Raw genomic sequence first — 20,878 nt, forward strand, 5'->3', positions numbered from 1 at the left:
ACCAGCTGACACATGGTTAACGCACTGGCCAGTTACTACAGCACAATATGCAACAAATCTTTCTCAACTCATTACCCCCACCCATAGCCTGGTTCCAGATCTGTTTATGCTGTCTTGCCAACTCAGCTGGTCAGCTAATGATCATTTAGAGTTGGCATTGGTGAAACAGATCGAGGATCAGGCTAACCTACTCCATCCTCTGTATAATTTGGGCTCCTCTTTAGGGCACAGTACCTGCATGTACCAATAACCTCACACCTCACCCTTTTCCTCTTCTTCATCACTTCTGGTTGGCTGACAACTGGACTGGCCAGCAGACATCAAATTGTGCTGCTGTTTTTATCCTCTTAGATGTAACGGCAAAATTTAGATTTTCGCCTAAATAGACATACTCAAAGGTAACTACTATTCATGTGTAATTACATAATTCTGACATGCAAAACTTGGTATATTTGGAAAGATGACATCTGGGAGATGATCAGAAGATAGGAGTTACATAGTTCAGAATACACAAGATCAAGCACACACAAAATAATTTCTATTTTATTTTTGAAAGTAATCTTTCATTGACAAGCTATAAGGGAATTATTGATGCCAAGAGCTGGAAACACATGATGGCTTCCACATGTGAACAATATCAGAAAAAAAATGGGATTGATAGACCTAACAACTAGAAATGGGCAGATGTGCCAGGTGTGGTCACAGAACGTTTCCAAGTGTCCCTAAACCTCTCCAAAGTGGCATTTGTCTGTAAATTAGATAATTCCAGTGTTCTTACATATTTGGAATCCCTTAATGCGAATTGTTCAGTATAAAACACAATTTCTACCATATCAACCTCATGCAAACATTGTGGTGGTGTTATTCAAGTGTCCTTTCAACCTCTCCAAAGTGTCCAAATGTGGTAATTGCACTGTTTTTGCACACTGGATGTGCCCAAAAGTTAATGTTCACTATAAAAACTAAATTTCTACAACACCAACCTCTCTCAAACATCTGCGGGGTGTCAGGGGACATACAGGGGATATCCAATGTGTTTTCATAATATTTTTCATGCACAAAGATAGTGACTCGATGTTGTCATGTCATCAGATACATTTGGCAATAGGCTAGATTTGTTCCTACCAACCTAGAGATTAATGTCATACCCCCATTTAGCTATAGCTCAAACACAGACCAAATCGAAGTTTACCTTGTAAGATGTCTGCTGTTTGGTGAAAACGTTGTGTAAAATCAACAGGGGTGGTGATCAATAACTGTAGGTCACAGGCAGACAAATAAGACATCCTCATGATCTGTGGTATCCTGGTTTACGGTGTGAATCAACGTATTCCATGTTTATTTCGTTTATGCTTCACAACGCTAACCAGAATGTAGGTAGCAGACATCTCGAAATGAGGTCATCGGCTCGGCCTGCCCTTATGTCCACATATGGCAGTAACTCACCAAAGCTTCTAAAGGCACAGATCAACAGCAAAGATACTCCGCTTTCCGCAGACACCCTGCCTTTGCAAATAGGGGCTACTGTTCTCATACCAGACTGAATTGAAAAATGAAATAGGGCCCCCAAATAATGGGTATTTTACATTTAAGAGGTTAACATCAGAATCACGGAAACAATCAGAAACGTTCTGGTGGTTGGTGAATTATGTAATTTGACGATGGTACCAAAAACAGGTACCACCTCTATGTCCTCCATCCTTACTGCATTGGAATTGATTAGCCATAACATTCGTAGGGGAAATTTTGTGCTATAGACTTGTGTGTGGGGGAGAGATGCAACCCTCGGGCGGTGTTGACTCTGGTAAAACATTTTTTTTTATCTTAGCAGTGATCCAAGTTCTTTTTTCTTTTTCTGGACCAAATAAACTGGTCACTGAAGGAGACCAGTAAACCCACTTGTGGATATCAGATGCTGTAGTGAACCACCCCAACGGCATCCATTTAGGGATGCACCCCCACACGTCTACAGCACAAAATATACCCTATTCCCTTCCCAAATATCATTGCTAATCAATTCCAATGCAGTAAAGATGGAGGGAACATACAGGAGCTACCCATGGTTGGTACAATCATTATAAATGACATAATTCACCAACCACCGGCAACTTTCTGAGGATTGTATCCATGATACTAAAACAGCAGTAGCATTTCTTTCTCTTAATTGGGGTTTGTAATGTTCAGTATGTCTTTCAAGTATATATGTTTTTGAATTGATGTACGGTGGTTACATTTGGACGTCCTTTCCAAATGAGGACACAATGTTTGATCCTACATGTTTGTTAACTATTTTGACCTCTTTTGGGATTATGACATTCAGTAGGACATGTATTTTTCTCCTGTCATTTGGAATGGAGCTCTAGTGTTGTGTTAGTCACTGTGCCTTACTACTAGGGGTAAACCAAGGTATTCATGTCAGGGACTATAACCCTTCAATGGAAATGTTGGTCAAAGCCAGCCCCCAGTTGTCCTTCCTCCAACAACTGCAGGCACATGTGGAGCTCTATAGTTATATATAAACAAATATTGTACAACATGACACAATGACTTCAGTTGAATCGTTAACAATCTGACCAGTCCGTATGTAGGAAAATGTGATTTTATAACACCCATGATATATGTACTATATAACACAGTAATATTGTGCTTGTATAATAGACACCTGGCCATGTTCTGGCTGTTGTAACTACATCAAAGATTCTTGAGGCACATTCAGTGTATCTTTTCTAATTTGGCAAGTCACAATGTTTGGTTATTTGTTAAACAGCTTGAATGTCCGTCGACATGTCATTTCTGTTAGTATTGTCAGTGAAAGTTTCTAGTCAGCTGATGTACAAAATGTATAAATCTTACATTGTTGAAAAGTCCTGAACTATGTGTGCGACTTGTACATAAAGCATTTTCAAATGTATCCGAGGACATTTTGTTCTTGGTGGCTTTGTTTTGATTGGACACACTGCCCTCCTGTGTTCAAAAGGGGCAAAACTAAAGAAGGACGTTAACTCCTACCAGATACGGTAGGTTATGGTAGGACACTATGCAAGAAAAGAACAATGCTCTTTAGTAGGAACTAACTAGGGAGTGCAGGAGATTCTGAAACACCAGCCGTGCCCTTTTAGCCATTGATAAGATTTATTTCCAGTGTTTTAGGAGCCCGTGGCCCATCAGAGTGAACAGGGTATATTGATACAAATGGTCCAGCAGTTCAATGAAGCCTCTTCATATGCAGGGAGGGATCTCTCATCTCTCCCTAGATAACCACTAGACTTAACACCCACACATACCATCAGGCTCCAATCAGCAACATCTCACAATACTGTACTTTTTACCTAACAAAAAAAATTCAATTTGATGGAAATTAAACAAAAAAGCAGCTAAAACATGGGATTTATATACACATTTAAGTTACTCTTTTTTTTTACTGAAATATTTAAAATTCAAGTTCTGTTAAAATCCAAAAAAAGAAAAGGAAAAAGAAAAGTATAAAACATGCTAAGACCAGAGTGGAATGCCTAAGGAATGGAAGCCCAGCGTTCTTCTCCGTGTAAGATAGAACCTGTAGAACGACAGTGTTAGTCAACGATAAAAATGGCATTCTTAGTAACATCTTTATGCATCTCAACAAAGATGATATGGCACCCTTTACAGTTCATTGAGGCACTTTCTATTGCGAAGAAACATGAATTCAGATTTGATTACTCAATTTCTTCTCCCTCTATAATTTTGCAGCAGTCCGATGCCAGTAACTGACTGAAGCATGAAACCACAAGCACATCAACAAATACACGGCATATTGCAATAGAGGGAAGTACTTGTTTACGGCTCCTTGTCTATCACTTAAAAGAAGGCTGGAATAAAAAGTCATTCTCGTATTTTCATGACGTCGTTAGTCCAGTGTCTTCTTGTCACAATGCACCTTGAGGCCACTTGACGGCGGCAACAGAGCACATATGGCAGTCCACAACACAGGCTACCCCGAAAATAAAAGCTCCCTTCAAGTAGACAGAAAGAGACAGGAAGGGGGGATATGTACAATTTCAAATGTGAACACAAGCAACTAAAGCTTCAGTCAGTATTACAGCAAGCACATTGTACATTCTTCATTTGGTTACTGAAGGACTCACCTTTAACCAACTGAGACCCTCTTACAACAAACACAGCTCCACTGCAATACTTTTACAAACGTTCCCTGTACCTCCTAATCATCCTACTAGTCAGTTACTGTATCTTAAAGCCACTTAGCTAACCTTTACGCCATGTTTAAACTTCCTTACACCTATCAAACTTCAGACTCATCAGTTCATCCATGAGCAAGAGGCCCTCGAGTCACTACCTTCAGCAAAACAGGAATTTCTGTTAGGAGTGACGATTTCTCAACGCCCATCCCAAACTCTTTCATATGTCATGAAAATGGAGAAAATATACCAACATCAATTGAATGTTTTGTTGTGTTGAGTAACACAAACCACCCCTGTGAAGTAAACATTCTAAGCGTACAAACATACACACGACCCAACAGACTCTTCGTACACACACTCAGAAGTCACTTCACAGTACCTGAACATGCTCACCGGTCAATTACAAAATAAAATCACCCACATCCATGGGTCTCAGACACAGACGATCAAACACATACACATCTCACAGACAGACGACACCCCCTCTCACAGGTACTGGTAGAAGCGAGAGTGGACCACCTGGGCGCCAGAGAGTTTGTGTGGGTGTGCGGTGGCCGACAGGCTCAGGCTTTTATTCTGGGGGCCTGCGTCTCCGTTCAGCAGCTCAGCTGGAGCCGGGCGTGGTGAGAGGGGTTCTGAGAGGGACGACGACGGGGCCTCCTGGGCCTGGTTGGGGTCAGGGCTGCGGAAGAGGAGCGGCGCACCCTGGTGTTCAGTGAAGTCCAGGCTGACCTCGGGGTTGGAGGTGCGGTGGCGCTCGCGGGCAATCCACTCCCGGATGGAGAAGTCCTGGGAAGAACACTTTGGCTTCAGCCGGTCCACGGCCGACAGCTCTGCCCGCGAGCCCCCGCCCTCCTGCCAGTTGCCCATCACAGACAGTTCAGCAAAGTCCCTCTGGCCTCCCATGGTGTGTCTGCGTCTGATGTTCTTCTTCTTTTCCCTGCGTCCCTCTGGAGAGCGGCTCCGCTGGGTACCCACCCCGAACATGTCGTCTACCGACGTCCGCAGGCGGAACTTCAGCCGGTCTGTGATCTTGAGACGCCACGCAGGCTCAGCCCCCACCTCTGACTCGCTGCGGGAGGAGGAGCTAAGGCTGTCAGTGGAACGGACCTTAACTGCCCCCGGAACGCAAGACAGCCTAGTGGAGTCCTTGTCGCTCCGCCCTCCGTCCAATGAGGACTCACTGTCAGTCTTCTGCCGCGCTGCTGACTTCTTCCGGGAGAGAGTGTCACATTCAATGAGTCTGTGGGAGGGGAGGGGCCTGGGGGCATCCGGCACATCTGATAGGTAGATCTTCTCCACCGGCCCTGCTTCTTTCCCACCCCCAACAAACACTGATAGGTCACTCTCACTATCCGTCTCCATGGGCCGGCCCTCACTAATCAGCTCACTACGCTCATCATCAGCGTCGTCTCCTCCCCTGCTCTCGGCCACCGAGCAAACCTCTGGACTGAGCGTGCTCAGCTCGGCCCCTGTCAGGAAGGTCATGGAGGAGGTGGTGGAGTAGTCTGAGGTGATGGAGCTGACCTCTGCCCCTAGGCTGCTGGCCCCAGTCTCTGGCCCCAAGCCCCCCGTCCTGCCATGCCTCACCCTGGGACCTGTGACAGATGCCTGGGAGCTGGTGCTGTCCATGGTACCTAGGTCTGAGACCTCGTCGTAGTTGGAGGGAGGGTCCGACAGGGACGACTGGTGTGCCACCTGGCTGCGGTAGCCAAGTCTGGGGGACCGGGAGGGGGAGGGTGACGCATAGGGGGAGCAGGTGGAGGAGGTACGGAAGCTGGGGGTGTGTTTGGGAGAGGGCTGAGACATGAGGCTGTCTGAACGGGACTCTTTCCCGTTGGTTTGGAACCTGTCCCCTGGCTGTACCCCTCTTTCGCTGACGTCCTCGACATCCCTCTCCTCCTCCTCCTCTGTCTGGCTCTCTGGGGACCAGGCAGGGTGGAGGGCCTGGTGGCTCGGCTCTGGCTCCTCCTCCTTATCGAACACGGCATCCAGGTCGTCGTCAGAGCTGCTGGGCTGAGTCTTGTCCTTGGGCTTCTTACGCTTGCGGCTGACAAAGAAAGAGGAGAGCAGCATCTCCCTGCTACACTGGTCCTTCCCAGACCCCCACAAGCCCTGCTGGGACAGAGTACCAGGACGTCGCATTACATAAAAACACATCATTGTTCTTAAATGAGGAATTTCGCCAAGTCTGCTCTGAAACGGCATGGTCAATTGCTAATCATTCCGGATAAGATCATCTGCTAAATGTCTAAAATGTAAACGGTAGAACATTCCAGTGAGCAGGACAAGGCCTTTTAGATCTCTTTACTTAGTGAAGGTAATTAACATCAAATAGGAAGCAAGAGACAGCCAGACATCCCAGTGCCACTTACCTTTGATTTGGAGGAGTCACTACACGTTGAATCTGTGAGAGAGGAGAGGGGCATTAGTAACATCCTTTAAGACATATATAATCTGAACAACAAGTATCAAGGGAGAGCGACTGTATGCAGATCACAGGGTAGAAAGAAGAAGAGACAGAAACCTGCACCATGAGGGGGCAGTAGATTCAACAGACAGTGGAGATATTTGTAGCCCACAGAGATGGACGAAGGAAACGCTGAAGAAAGACTCCGCCCATGAGTGGAAGAAGAGAAGAGGAGGCCAGTAATGGAGGGATGAGAGGAAGAAGATGAAACCCGGCAGTGTGCATTAGGACAGGAAGCAGCTCATGCTCATAACAGGATGTACCCAACGGGACGACATCAACACATCACGGACCACAGGTTACGTCAGTCACAGTACATAGACAGCCAATAGCAACAGGGCATTATATCCCAACTGAGAGGTATCAATCACAGAGGAAGGGATGACAAGTCAACACAACCAGAGTTAAGGGGACAGAGCAGTGTTAAGTCAGTAGTTCCACCCATGCAAGTTAGCCATAGAATGGACAGGTTGTGCAATATGTCTAGAGCTCGGTTGAACTCTTGAACATTTTAGTCTAAGTCAATTGAATATGACTGACGACCATAAACACTACAAAACAAGAACAGTACAAAAACCTTATCAAAGAAAATGTAAAAGAAACCATTTCCTACCGCATCAATACTACCACTATCAAGTCACAATAGTGTGGAGGGTACGACTTAAGTGTGTGCGCTTAATTTCGAGTTGTGTGCGCCCAAGTTGGGGTCAATTTCATTTAAATTCTTGTCAGCTGAATTGGACATGGAATATCTCCATATAGGAAATGTTATTTACCTGAATCAACTGGAATTTAGGTGGAATTGACTCAAACTGGTGCGTATATCAGTGTGCTACGCAAGGCTTTTGATGGGGGAGGTGGGTATTTGATAGATGTGGATGGTTGAGGCATTGGGGTAGAAGTATGTAGCCGTGAAAGACAAGGAGGTAGCTAGGTGGCAGTGTTTGGCTGTAGTTGGTGTTTCTGATGCTGAAAGAACAGTGGTTCATTGATAAGACTGGGGGTGAATCTCAGAAGTCTTTGCTAGATTTTTTTGCATCCTCGCCCACAAAACGACAGAGGGAAGCAAGGAGAGATCTCCTCAGACCTTGTCCTCCAATGCTGTCCTTGCTTCCATCGGACGTTTTGAGGAGACGGGGAGAAAGCGTACAAGAAAATATGTTAGAGATTCACCCTATGGTGTCGATCTCAAACGTGACAGGAGGGCAGAAAGAGGCTGAAGGGGCTGAAGGGACTAATGCCATCAGAGCCACTTTGCTTACCACCTCACTGGTATCTATCTAACCACCCTAGTCAGTGTATATGGTGTGCGTGTGTGGGTCTAACGAGGTGCTGATCTCTCCTAGATGTAATTGTAGTGTGTTTGACAACAGCCAGCTCAGCCCAACACCACTACAACACTACAACCCCCTGCCCCCCCACTCAGACGCCATGACAGTAATGCCACATGAGCGGGCGGTTGTGAAACCGTGGTTTGACCGTACCATGCTACTTGTCCTCGCGATCAGCTTTAGAGACAACAAGAGACAGCAGAAAGGCTTTCAGTAGAAAGTACAGCAGGCACTGCTCTGTATGTAACCTTCAGGTTATTATGTATTTAGATTTTTTGGGGAAATATGAAAAACGTGCACACCGACAGGAAATGACAAAACATCGACTTCTCTTTCTTTCCGTTTTTCTTTTTTTTTTCTCCTCTCCTTCATGTTTCACCACAATTTAACAGAGCTGAGGGTTTCTGCAGACTAGGCAGCTACACTGGTGACAACACTCATCGTCCTTCTTCCTACAGTCCCAGCTGTCCACCACTGACATTACAGAGTCCACCAGTGACATCAGCGAGTGATAGACGCCGCCCACTTGGCCTGTGTCAGATTGGGTCAATGTGTGAGTGCTGGACAGGGACAAGGGAGAAAAAAACACACTACACACAAACCAAGGGTAGGGGTCAGAAGGGTTAACACTTCCACTTTGTTGTTTTGTTTGTTTGTTGTTTTGGGGGGAAAGAACATGCCGGGTTTATGTGGTAGGAGGGGGGGAAGAAAATAACTGAAAGAAAAGGAGTCGTCATCTCAAGATGAGGAAAGCACGGGGAGAAAAACGACGAGCAAAGAAAAAAAGAAAACATAAGAAAGCATAAGATGGAACTGGGAAAGAAATATAACAAATAAATAAAATAATGACATAACGAAACAGACCTTTATCCAAAACAAAAGGCTTAACATTTGCTAACTATTTTTTTTTAGCAATTTCCAATTGTGTAACCCAAAATCCTCCCATTGAAGAATTGCTAAAATAGCTTGCCTTTACAAAAGCATGAGACTTTTCAGTAGACTTGCTTAACTTTAGCATTTGATCATCTCATGGAAAGCAAACAAGACGCCTCTTACTTTAGGACTAACAAACACATACATCTCTAAACATACACACATTTCCTGGATCACTTTCCCTGAAGCTCATTAGTATACTTTGTTTTACACATGAGTAAATCTGGTATATGTAGTCAAACTAACAGGAGTGCTGTATTACATCCTCTCCAGGTGTGGTATCAATGAGCTTCAGCTGAATTACCTGAGACTTCCCCAGGCGAGGAGGTGGTTGTGGTCCGGCCGATGTTGGACAGCAGGTGGTCGATGTTGGGCACAGGCTGAGACTGCACTGTACTCTCTTGTTCCAATGAGGTCTAGAGGAGAGAAAGATTCAATGAAGGAGATGAATGGAGATTGTGTTGAAGTAAAGAAGGAAAGAGGGATGGAGAGAGAACCTCAAACAACACTTCAGGCAACCTGCAAGACCAACAAACTACATTTATTTATTTCACCTTTATTTAACCAGGTAGGCAAGTTGAGAACAAGTTCTCATTTACAATTGCGACCTGGCCAAGATAAAGCAAAGCAGTTCGACACATACAACAACACAGAGTTACACATGGAGTAAAACAAACATACAGTCAATAATACAGTAGAAAAATAAGTCTATATACAATGTGAGCAAGTGAGGTGAGAAGGGAGGTGAAGGCAAAAAAGAGAGAAAAAAAGGCCATGGTGGTGAAGTAAATACAATATAGCAAGTAAAACCGAAGTCACCGAAGTCGAGGACTGGTAGGATGGTCAATTTTACACGGGTATGTTTGGCAGCATGAGTGAAGGATGCTTTGTTGCAGAATAGGAAGCCAATTCTAGATTTAACTTTGGATTGGAGATGTTTGATGTGAGTCTGGAAGGAGAGTTTACAGTCTAACCAGACACCTAGGTATTTGTAGTTGTCCACATATTTTAAGTCAGAGCCGTCCAGAGTAGTGATGTTGGACAGGCGGGCAGGTGCAGGCAGCGATCGGTTGAAGAGCATGCATTTAGTTTTACTTGTATTTAAGAGCAATTGGAGGCCACGGAAGGAGAGTTGTATGGCATTGAAGCCTGCGTGGAGGGTGGTTAACACAGTGTCCAAAGAAGGGCCAGAAGTATACAGATTGGTGTCGTTTGCGTAGAGGTGGATCAGAGACTCACCAGCAGCAAGAGCGACATCATTGATGTATACAGAGAAGAGAGTCGGTCCAAGAATTGAACCCTGTGGCACCCCCATAGAGACTGCCAGAGGCCCGGACAACAGACCCTCCGATTTGACACACTGAACTCCATCAGAGAAGTAGTTGGTGAACCAGGCGAGGCAATCATTTGAGAAACCAAGGCTGTCGAGTCTGCCGATGAGGATGTGGTGATTGACAGAGTCGAAAGCCTTGGCCAGGTCAATGAATACGGCTGCACAGTATTGTTTCTTATCGATGGCGGTTAAGATAACGTTTAGGACCTTGAGCGTGGCTGAGGTGCACCCATGACCAGCTCTGAAACCAGACTGCATAGCGGAGAAGGTATGGTGGGATTCGAAATGGTCGGTAATCTGTTTGTTGACTTGGCTTTTGAAGACCTTAGAAAGGCAGGGTAGGATAGATATAGGTCTGTAGCAGTTTGGGTCAAGAGTGTCCCCCCCTTTGAAGAGGTGGATGACCGCAGCTTCTTTCCAATCTTTGGGAATCTCAGACGACACGAAAGAGAGGTTGAACAGGCTAGTAATAGGGGTTGCAACAATTTCGGCAGATAATTTAAAAAAGGGTCCAGATTGTCAAGCCCGGCTGATTTGTAGGGTTCCAGATTTTGCAGCTCTTTCAGAAACATCAGCTGACTGGATTTGGGAGAAGGAGAAATGGGGAAGGCTTGGGCGAATAGCTGTGGGGGGTGCAGTGCTGTTGACCAGGGTAGGGGTAGCCAGGTGGAAAGCATGGCCAGCCGTAGAAAAATGCTTATTGAAATTCTCAATTATAGTGGATTTATCGGTGGTGACAGTGTTTCCTATCTTCAGTGCAGTTGGCAGCTGGGAGGAGGTGTTCTTATTCTCCATGGACTTTACCATTTCCCAGAACTTTTTTGAGTGTGTTGCAGGAAGCAAATTTCTGTTTGAAAAAGATAGCCTTGGCTTTTCTAACTGCCTGTGTATATTGGTTTCTAGCTTCCCTGAAAAGTTGCATATCACAGTTCGATGCTAATGCAGAACGCCATAGGATGTTTTTGTGTTGGTTAAGGGCAGTCAGGTCTGGAGAGAACCAAGGGCTATATCTGTTCCTGGTTCTAAATTTCTTGAATGGGGCATGGTTATTTAAGATGGTGAGGAAGGCATTTAAAAAAACAAAAAAAAAACAGGCATCTTCTACTGACGGGATGAGATCAATATCCTTCCAGGATACCCCGGTCAGGTCGATTAGAAAGGCCTGCTCGCTGAAGTGTTTCAGGGAGCGTTTGACAGTGATGAGTGGAGGTCATTTGACCGCTGACCCATTACGGATGCAGGCAATGAGGCAGTGATCGCTGAGATCTTGGTTGAAAACAGCAGAGGTGTATTTAGAGGGCAAGTTAGTTAGGATGATATCTATGAGGGTGCCCGTGTTTACGGCTTTGGGGTGGTACCTGGTAGGTTCATTGATAATTTGTGTCAGATTGAGGGCATCAAGTTTAGATTGTAGGATGGCTGGGGTGTTAAGCATGTTCCAGTTTAGGTCGCCTAGCAGCACGAGCTCTGAAGATAGATGGGGGGCAATCAGTTCACATATGGTGTCCAGAGCACAGCTGGGGGCAGAGGGTGGTCTATAGCAGGCGGCAACGGTGAGAGACTTGTTTTTAGAGAGGTGGATTTTTAAAAGTAGGTTCAAATTGTTTGGGTACAGACCTGGATAGTAGGACAGAACTCTGCAGGCTATCTTTGCAGTAGATTGCAACACCGCCCCCTTTGGCCATTCTATCTTGTCTGAAAATGTTGTAGTTAGGGATGAAAATTTCAGAATTTTTGGTGGTCTTCCTAAGCCCGGATTCAGACACGGCTAGAACATCCGGGTTGGCAGAGTGTGCTAAAGCAGTGAATAAAACAAACTTAGGGAGGAGGCTTCTAATGTTAACATGCATGAAACCAAGGCTATTACGGTTACAGAAGTCATTAAAAGAGAGCGCCTGGGGAATAGGAGTGGAGCTAGGCACTGCAGGGCCTGGATTCACCTCTACATCCTCAGAGGAAGAGTAGGATAAGGGTACGGCTAAAAGCTATGAGAATTGGTCGTCTAGAACAGAGTAAAAGGAGGTTTCTGGGGGCGATAAAATAGCTTCAAGGTATAATGTACAGACAAAGGTATGGTAGGATGTGAATACAGTGGAGGTAAACCTAGGTATTGAGTGATGATGAGAGAGATAGTCTCTTGAAACATCATTGAAACCAGGTGATGTCATCGCATGTGTGGGTGGTGGAACTGAAAGGTTGGATAAGGTATAGTGAGCAGGGCTAGAGGCTCTACAGTGAAATAAGCCAATAAACACTAACCAGAACAGCAATGGACAAGGCATATTGACATTAAGGAGAGGCATGCTTAGTCGAGTGATCATAAGGGTCCAGTGAGTAGAGGTTGGTTGGGGTCACGGCGATTCAGACAGCTAGCCGGGCCATCGGTAGCAAGCTAGCATAGGATAGAGGTCTGTTTTTAGCCACCTCGTGCGTTTCCGTCGGTAGATTAGTGGGGTTCCGTGTGGTAGAGGGGATCAATCCAATTGGCAAAATAGATATAGGTATAGTGACCCAAGAAAAATTGCCCGATAGACTTATGCCGATAAGACAGCTAACGATTAGCGGGCCGCAGATGGGCGTTCAGGTAATGTCGCAACGGAGGGGCCAGTTGGATAACTCCCTCGGGCAGATAACGTTGGTAGTCCAGTCGTGAAGGCCCGATGGGGCTCCGCATTGGCAGTAAAACGGGTCCGGATAGGTGATTGTAGCCCAGGAGTGGCTGATGGAACTCGTCAGCTGGCTAGCTCCGGAATAATTGATGTTTGCTCCGGGATCGACGTAAGCCAATAGTCACACGGATAGCAGCTAGCTAGCTGCGAAATCCAGGTGTAAATGTCCAGAGCTTGCGGTTGAAATCCGGGGATATGGAGAGAAAAATAGGTCCGGTATGTTCTGGTCTGAGTCGCGTTGTGCAAAACTGGCGATAGATTTTCGAGCTAAAGGAATAGCTGATGACCACAAACCGTGGTTAGCTCAATACTAACGTTAGCCAGTAAACTGGCTAGCTTCTCGTTAGCTTCTGGTTAGCTTCTATTGTGGATTTCAGATTTGAGGTAAATAATACTTTTTTCAATTTTTATTGGTGAGGCGGGTTGCAGGAGAGTGTTTTGAAGTTGAGTTTTTGGAAAAGAAAATATATAAAAGATGTGAAGAAAGGTGTAAATATATATATACGGGACAAGACGAGGACAAAGGACGTCTGACTGCTATGCCATCATCTATGCCATCACACAACGAACATTTAACATTCTCTGCCATAACCAGCTGAGAGTAATGAGATTCATGTTTAGACGTGAGAGAGCGAGCTGCTACGTACAACAGGGTCATCGTCCCCCTCCTCAGTGAAGAACCAGTCGTACTGCTGAATGAGGTTCTCCACTATCTTGCACTGGTCTGGCATGTGGTTGACCATGTTGGTCATGTTGTCCTCAGAGGTTCTGACCAGGGTTGGACCAAACACGATGGCCAGGTTACGAGGCTCCATCTGGGGGGAAAGATGAGCAAAAGTGGCTTCCAGTCCATATACACTAGGCCTCTAACATTAAAAGGCTCCATTTCAAAATACTTTTAAACCCTCATGCTGACATACCTTATTTTTCTCACAGTTTTCAGAGACCAACTTGAGGTGTCCAGAGAGAAATTTGAGGGTTTCATAGTGATGATCAGGCAATTCAAGAATCTGTGAAGAGAACCAACTTTCAATGCTAGAATGCAACAATTCAAACATTCAAATTCAATTCAAACGCTACAGATCTAACATAAACCCTCATAGCATGAGCTGTAACTTACCAGCCTCTTGAGTTCTTTTAACCTCTCCACTGACTCTTCTGTTCGATTGGCTTCAATAAAATCTGCATATTTTTCTGGAAAATAAATATAAGAATCACTTAGTATCTCCAGTGACCAAGACCGAACATGGAGCAATAAGGCATACTATAAATAAATACGTGACTTATTAACAACTTCCTTAACAAATGTTCTCTTCTTTACAGACATGCATTTACACTGTGTTCAGTGACTCACCATTTGTGAAAAGGGGCTCTGGAAGTTTCCGGAAGAAGGATTTCAGTAAACTACTGATCACGTTGAGGTCCTTCCATTTCTGTCGGGGAGAACAAGAGAGAAAAAGCATTAAAGACATTGTGAAGTATGGGAGAGATACAGTGCCTTCAGAAACCCATCGACTTTTCCCATATTTTGTTGTGTTATAGCCTGAATTTTAAATTAATAATAAAATAAAAATGTCACTGGCCTACACACAAATACCCCATAATGTCAAAGTGGAATTATGTTTTTAGAAATTTGTACAAATTATTTCAAAATGAAATGTCTTGAGTCAATAATTATACAACTTATTTGTTATGGCAAGCCTAATTAAGCTTATGTGTAAAAATGTGCTTAACAAGTCACATAAGTTGCCTGGACTCACTATGTGCAATAATAGTGTTTAACATAACTTTTAATGACTACCTCATCTCTTTACACCAAACATACAATTATCTGCTCCTGAGTGGCGCAGCGGTTTAAGGCACTGCATCTCAGTGCTTGGGGCGTCACTACAGACACCCTGGTTCAAATCCAGGTTGTATCACAGCCAGATGTTATTGGGAGTCCCATAGGGCGGTGCACAATTGGCCCAGCGTCATCCGTCATTGTAAATAAGAATTTGAAAAAAGGGTAAATAAACTAAAAATCTGTAAGGTACTCAGTCGAGCAGGGAATTTCAAACACAGATTCAACCACAAAGACCAGGGAGGATTTCCAATGCCTCGCAAAGAAGTGCACCTATTGTAGATCAAATAAAATAAAATAAAAAAGTAGACATTGATAAGATGTGATAGGAGAAAACTGAGGATGGATCAACATTGTAGTTACTCCACAACACTAACCTAAATGACAGAAGGAAAAGGAAGCCTGTACAGAATAAAAATATCCCAAAACATGCATCCTGTTTGCAACAAGGCACTAAAGTAATACTGCAAAAAATGTGGCAAAGCAACTAACTTTTAGTCCTGAATAGAAAATCAACTAACATTTTATCAGTCACATGAGCCGAATACAACAGGTGTAGACTGTACAGGGAATGGTTAAGTAGTTTTTCCCCCCTCATTAATCTACACACAGTACCCCATAAAGACAAAGCAAAAATGTGGGGGGGGGAAAAACAAAAAAACAATTTACATAAGTATTCAGACCCTTCACTCAGTACTTTGTTGAAGCACCTTTGGCAGCAATTACAGCCTTGAGTCTTCTTGGGTATGACGCTACAAACATGGCACACCTGTATTTGGGGAGTTTCTCCCATTCTCTCTGCAGATACTCTCAAGCTCTGTCGTTGGATGGGGAGCGTCGCTGCATAGCTATTTTCAGGTCTCTCAAGAGATGTTTCATTCAAGTCAGGGCTCTGGCTGGGCCACTCAAGGGCATTCAGAGACTGGTCTCAAAGCCACTCCTGCGTTGTCTTGGCTATGTGCTTAGGGTCCTTGTCCTGTTTCAAGGTGAACCTTCACCCCAGTCTGAGGCCCTGAGCGCTCTGGAGTGCTCTAGTCTCCCAGTCCCTGCCGCTGAAAAACATCCCCACAGCATGATGCTGCCACCACCATGCTTCACCGTAGGGATGGTGCCAGGTCTCCTCCAGACGTGACGCTTGGCATTCAGGCCAAGGAGTTGAATCTTGGTTTCATCAGACCAGAGAGTCTTGTTTCTCATGGTCCTTCAGGTGCTTTTTGGAAAACTCCAAGCGGGTTGTCATGTGCGTTTTAATGATGGCTTCCATCTGGCCACTCTACCATAAAGGCCTGATTATTGGAGTGGTGAAGAGATTGTTGTTCTCTGGAAGGTTCTCACATCCTCACAGAGGAACTCCGGAGCTCTGTCAGAGAACATCGGGTTCTTGGTCACTTCCCTGACCAAGGCCCTTCTCCCCTGATAATATAATTTATATGTTTAAATTAATGATTAGAATATTCCACCCTGAAACCATATAATTGTATGAAATTGATTAGAATCATACAATTATATTCTGATGATGTGTGTAGTTTTAGTCAGAATTAAGTTAAAACAATGTACATGTATAGTGGAAAAACCCAGACTGTCTGAGCAAGGCGTAGCTCAGGATTTGAACTTGTATGGGGGGAGGGAAGGCCGAAGAAACATACCGAGAACAGTTAGACTGTGTTTGAACCCACCTGGCAGGAACTGAGAAAACTTAGGAGGACAGGGAGGAATTCTCAAGGTTTCTCTAATCTCGGGGGGAATGGAACTGTCGGCAGGGTAGGCATACACAGTGGTGAGAACCATGAAGAAGGATAAAACTCACATACTGTTTGTGTGTATGTATGTGAGTAGGATATCTACTGTTTGTGTGGAAGTATGTGCGCAGCTATAAAATGGATGTCTTTGTATAATGGACTTCAGAACGTTCTCTGAATAAACGGTACTCTCTTTTTGCATTAGCTGAGTCTTACTAATTCTTATTAAACCCTTGGTCTTACAGATCTCGGGGATTGGTCAGAGTTATTGATTGATTGATTGTTATTATCATTGGAATAGAAAATTCTCGTGCCATCCACCCATTGCTCAGTTTGTCCGGGCAGCCAGCTCTAGGAAGAGTCTTCGTGGTTCCAAACTTCTTTAATTTAAGAATGATGGAGGACACTGTGTTCTTGGGGACCTTCAGTGCTGCAGACATGTTTTGGTACCCTTCCCAAGATCTGTGCCTCGACACAATCCTGTATCGGAGCTCTACAGACAATTCCTTTGACCTCATGGCTTGGTTTTTATTCTGACATGCACTGTCAACTGTGGGACCATATTTAGAAAGGTGTGTGCCTTTCCAAATCATGTCCAATCAATTGAATTTACTACAGGTGGACTCCAATCAAGATGTATAAACATCAAGGATGTTCACTGGAAACAGGATGCACCTGAGCTCAATTTCGAGTTTCATAGCAAAGGGTCTGAATACTTATGTAAATAAGGTATGTGTTTTATTTTTAATACATTTGCAAAAATCTATAAAAACCTGTTTTCGCTTTGTCATTATGGGGTATTGTGTAGATTGATGCACAAAAAAAAGACATAATCCATTTTAGAATAAGGCTGTAATGTAACAAAATGTGGAAAAAGTCAAGGGGTCTGAATACTTCCTGAATGCTCTGTACATGTGGGTATGGGTAAAAGTGTCCAGGCAATCATATTCAGTATAATAAACAGAGTAGCAGCAGCATATGTGAAGTGTGAAAGTGTATGTGTGAGTATGTGTGTGGGGCGCCAATATGCATGTGTGAGTGTGTGTGTGTGTGAGTGTGTGTTTTGCGTGAGTGAGCGTATGCAGTGTTTGTGCGTGTATATGTGTGAGTGTTTGGGTTGAGTCTAGTGAGTGTGCATAGAGCCAGCGCAAGGATGTCAGTGCAAAACAATTAAGATAAATAAATATAAAAAGGGTTCAATGTAAACTGTCCGGATAGCCGTCTGATTAACTGTTCAGGTGCCATTTGATCCCAGACTTCGCGCTCCGGTACCGCTTGCAGAGAGAACAGTCTGACTTGGGTGGCTGGAGTCCTTGACAATTTTTAGTGCCTTTCTCTGACAACACCTGGTAGGTCCTGGATGGCAGGGAGTTTGGCCCCAGTGATGTACTGGGCCGTATACACTACCCTTGTGGTCGGATGCCGAGCAGTTGCCATACCAAGCGGTGACGCAGCCAGTCAAGATGCTCTCAATGGTGCAGCAATATAACTTTCTGAAGATCTCAGGGCCCATGCCAAATCTTTTCAGCTTCCTGAGGGGGAAGAAGCATTGTCGTGCCCTCTTCACGACTGTTGGTGTGTTTGGACCATGATAGGTCCTTAGTGATGTGGACACCAAGGAACTTGGAGATTTCAACCCGCTCCACTACAGCCCCGTTGATGTGAATGAGGCCGTGTTCGGCCCTCCGTTTCCTGTAGTCTTTGATACATTTTTCTTGCCCACGTTGAGGGAAAGGTTTTTGGCCTGGCATCAGACTGCCAGGTCTCTGACCTCCTTCCTATAAGCCTCCTCATCGTCGTCGGTGATCAGACCTTCCACCGACGTGTTGTCTGCAAACTTAATGATGGTGTTGGATTTGCGAGCGGCACGCAGTCGTGGGTGAACAGGGAGTACAGGAGGAAACTGAGCACGCACCCAAGGGACCCCCGTGTTGAGAGTCAGCGTGGTGGACGTGTTGTTTCCTACCCTCACCACCTGGGGTCGGCCCATCAGGAAGTCCAGGATCCGGTTGTAGAGGGAGGTATTCAGTCCCAGGGCCCTTAGCTTAGTGATGAGCACTATGGTGTTGAATGCTGAGCTGTAGTCAATGAACAACATTCTCACGTAGGTGGTCCTTTTGTCCAGGTGGGAAAGGGCAGTGTGATGTCCAATAGAGAAGAGCGGTCGACCGATTAAATCGGCATGGCCGATAAATTAGGGCCGATTTCAAGTTTTCAAAACAATAGCATTTTTGGATGACAATTATGGCTGATTACATTGCAATCCACGAGGAGACTGCGAGGCAGTGTTATGACCACCTGTTACGCGAGTGCAGCATCAAAAGGACCAGATGGCTGCAAGGAGCCAAGTTAAGTTGCTAGCTAGCATTAAACTTATCATAAAAAAAAATCTTAACTAGTTAACTACACATGGTTGATGATATTACTAGTTCAACTAGCTTGTCCTGCGTTGCATATAATCAATGCGGTGCCTGTTAATTTATCATCAAATCACAGCCTACTTCAACTTTGCCAAACGGGTGATGATTTAACAAAAGCACATTCGCGAAAAAAGCACCATCGTTGCACCAACGTACCTAACCATAAACATCAATGCCTTTCAAAAAAAATCAATACACAAGTATATATTTTTTAAACCTGCATATTTAGTTAAAATAAATTAATGTTAGCAGGCAATATATTAACTACGGAAATTGTGTCACTTCTCTTGGGTTCAGTGCCAGCAGAGTCAGGCTCATTGCGAAGTGTGAAGACCATTTTTTCCTAACAAAGACCGTAATTAATTTTCCAGAATTCTACATAATTATGACATAACATTGAAGGTCGTGCAATGTAACAGCAATCATTTAGACTTAGGGTAGCCACCCGTTCAATAAAATAAGGAACGATTCCATATTTCACTGAAAGAATAAACGTTTTGTTTTCGAAATAACAGTTTCCAGATTTGACCATATTAACAACATAATGCTCATATTTCTGTGTGTTTATTATATTATAATTAAGTCTATAATTTGATATTTGATAGAGCAGTCTGACTGAGCGGTTGTAAGCAGCAGCAGGCTCGTAAGCATTCATTCAAACAGCACTTTCCTGCATTTGCCAGCAGCTCTTAGCAATGCTTGAAACACAGCGCTGTTTATGACTTCAAGCCTACTGTATCAACTCCCGAGATTAGGCTGGCAATATAATACAATAGTGCCTATATGAACATCCAATAGTCAAAGGTATATGAAATACAAATGGTAGAGAGAGAAATAGTCCTATAATTTCTATAATAACTACAACCTAAAACTTCTTAACTAGGAATATTGAAGACTCATGTTAAAAGGAACCACCAGCTTTCATATGTTCTCATGTTCTGAGCAAGGAACTTAAACGCTAGCTTTTTTACATGGCACATATTGCACTTTTACTTTCTTCTTCCACACTGTTTTTGCATTATTTAAACCAAATTGAACATGTTTCGTTATTTATTTGAGACTAAATAGATTGTATGTATTATATTAAGTTAAAATAAAAGTATTCATTGTTCATTCAGTATTGTTGTAATTGTCATTATTACAAATATATATATATATATAGGGATGATGGTGTTTATGTGAGCCATGACCAGCCTTTCATGGCTACAGATGTGAGTTCTACGGGCAGTAGTAATTTAGACAGGCTACCATGGCGCTCTTGGGCACAGGGACTACGGTGGTTTGCTTGAAACGTAGGTATTACAGACTAGGTCAGAGACAGGTTGAAAATGTCAGAGAAGACACTTGCCAGCTGGTAAGCACATGCTCCAAGTATGCGCCCTGGTAATCCGTCTGTCCCAGCGGTCTTGTGAATGTTACCCTGCTTAAAAGGCCATACTCTTATCGACTATAGAGAGCGTGGCGATACAGTCATCCGGAACAGCTGGTGCTCTCACGCATGGTTCAGTGTTGCTTGCCTCAAAGCGAGCAAAGGAGGCATTTTGCTAATCTGGTAGGCTCGTGCCACTGGGAAGCTCTCGGCTGTGCTTTCCTTAGATATCTGTGATTGTTTGCAAACCCTGCCACCTGACGAGCTTCAAGAGCCGTTGTAGTAGGATTCAATCTTAGTCCTGTACTGACACTTTGCCATTTTTTAAATGTATTTGACCTTTATTTAACTAGGCAAGTCAGTTAAGAACAAATTCTAGCCTTTAGCTCAATACGGTTGTTGCCTGTAATCCATGGCTTCTGGTTGGGATATGTACGTATAGTCACTATGGGGACAAGGTTGTCAATGCACTAATTAATGAAGCTGGTGACGGATGTGAACTCCTCAATGCCATAGGACGAATCCAGTCTGTGCTAGCGAAACAGTCCTGTAGCTTAGCATCCGCTTCATCTGACCACTTCCGCATTGAGCAC

General features: G+C 44.2%; 1 protein-coding gene across 2 annotated transcripts in view; it reads right to left on the reverse strand.

The window, feature by feature from the left end:
* Positions 1-3,113: 3,113 nt before the first annotated feature.
* Positions 3,114-20,878, reverse strand: part of LOC120020320 (rho GTPase-activating protein 21-like) — a 112,728-nt gene continuing 94,963 nt past the window's right edge. Inside the window, exons 18-24 of one of the 2 annotated variants that reach the window (XM_038963895.1) lie at positions 14,269-14,347; positions 14,035-14,108; positions 13,835-13,924; positions 13,562-13,729; positions 9,217-9,328; positions 6,554-6,585; positions 3,114-6,296 (exon numbers count right to left, since the gene is read on the reverse strand). In XM_038963895.1, coding sequence (XP_038819823.1) covers positions 4,665-6,296; positions 6,554-6,585; positions 9,217-9,328; positions 13,562-13,729; positions 13,835-13,924; positions 14,035-14,108; positions 14,269-14,347 — 2,187 coding nt within the window. In that variant the 3' untranslated portion in view covers positions 3,114-4,664. The remainder of the gene's footprint in view (positions 6,297-6,553; positions 6,586-9,216; positions 9,329-13,561; positions 13,730-13,834; positions 13,925-14,034; positions 14,109-14,268; positions 14,348-20,878) is intronic. The other variant, XM_038963896.1, reaches the window with a different exon arrangement.

The sequence above is a fragment of the Salvelinus namaycush genome, chromosome 25 (genome assembly GCF_016432855.1).
Source record: "Salvelinus namaycush isolate Seneca chromosome 25, SaNama_1.0, whole genome shotgun sequence".
NCBI classification, from domain to species: Eukaryota; Metazoa; Chordata; class Actinopteri; order Salmoniformes; family Salmonidae; genus Salvelinus; species Salvelinus namaycush.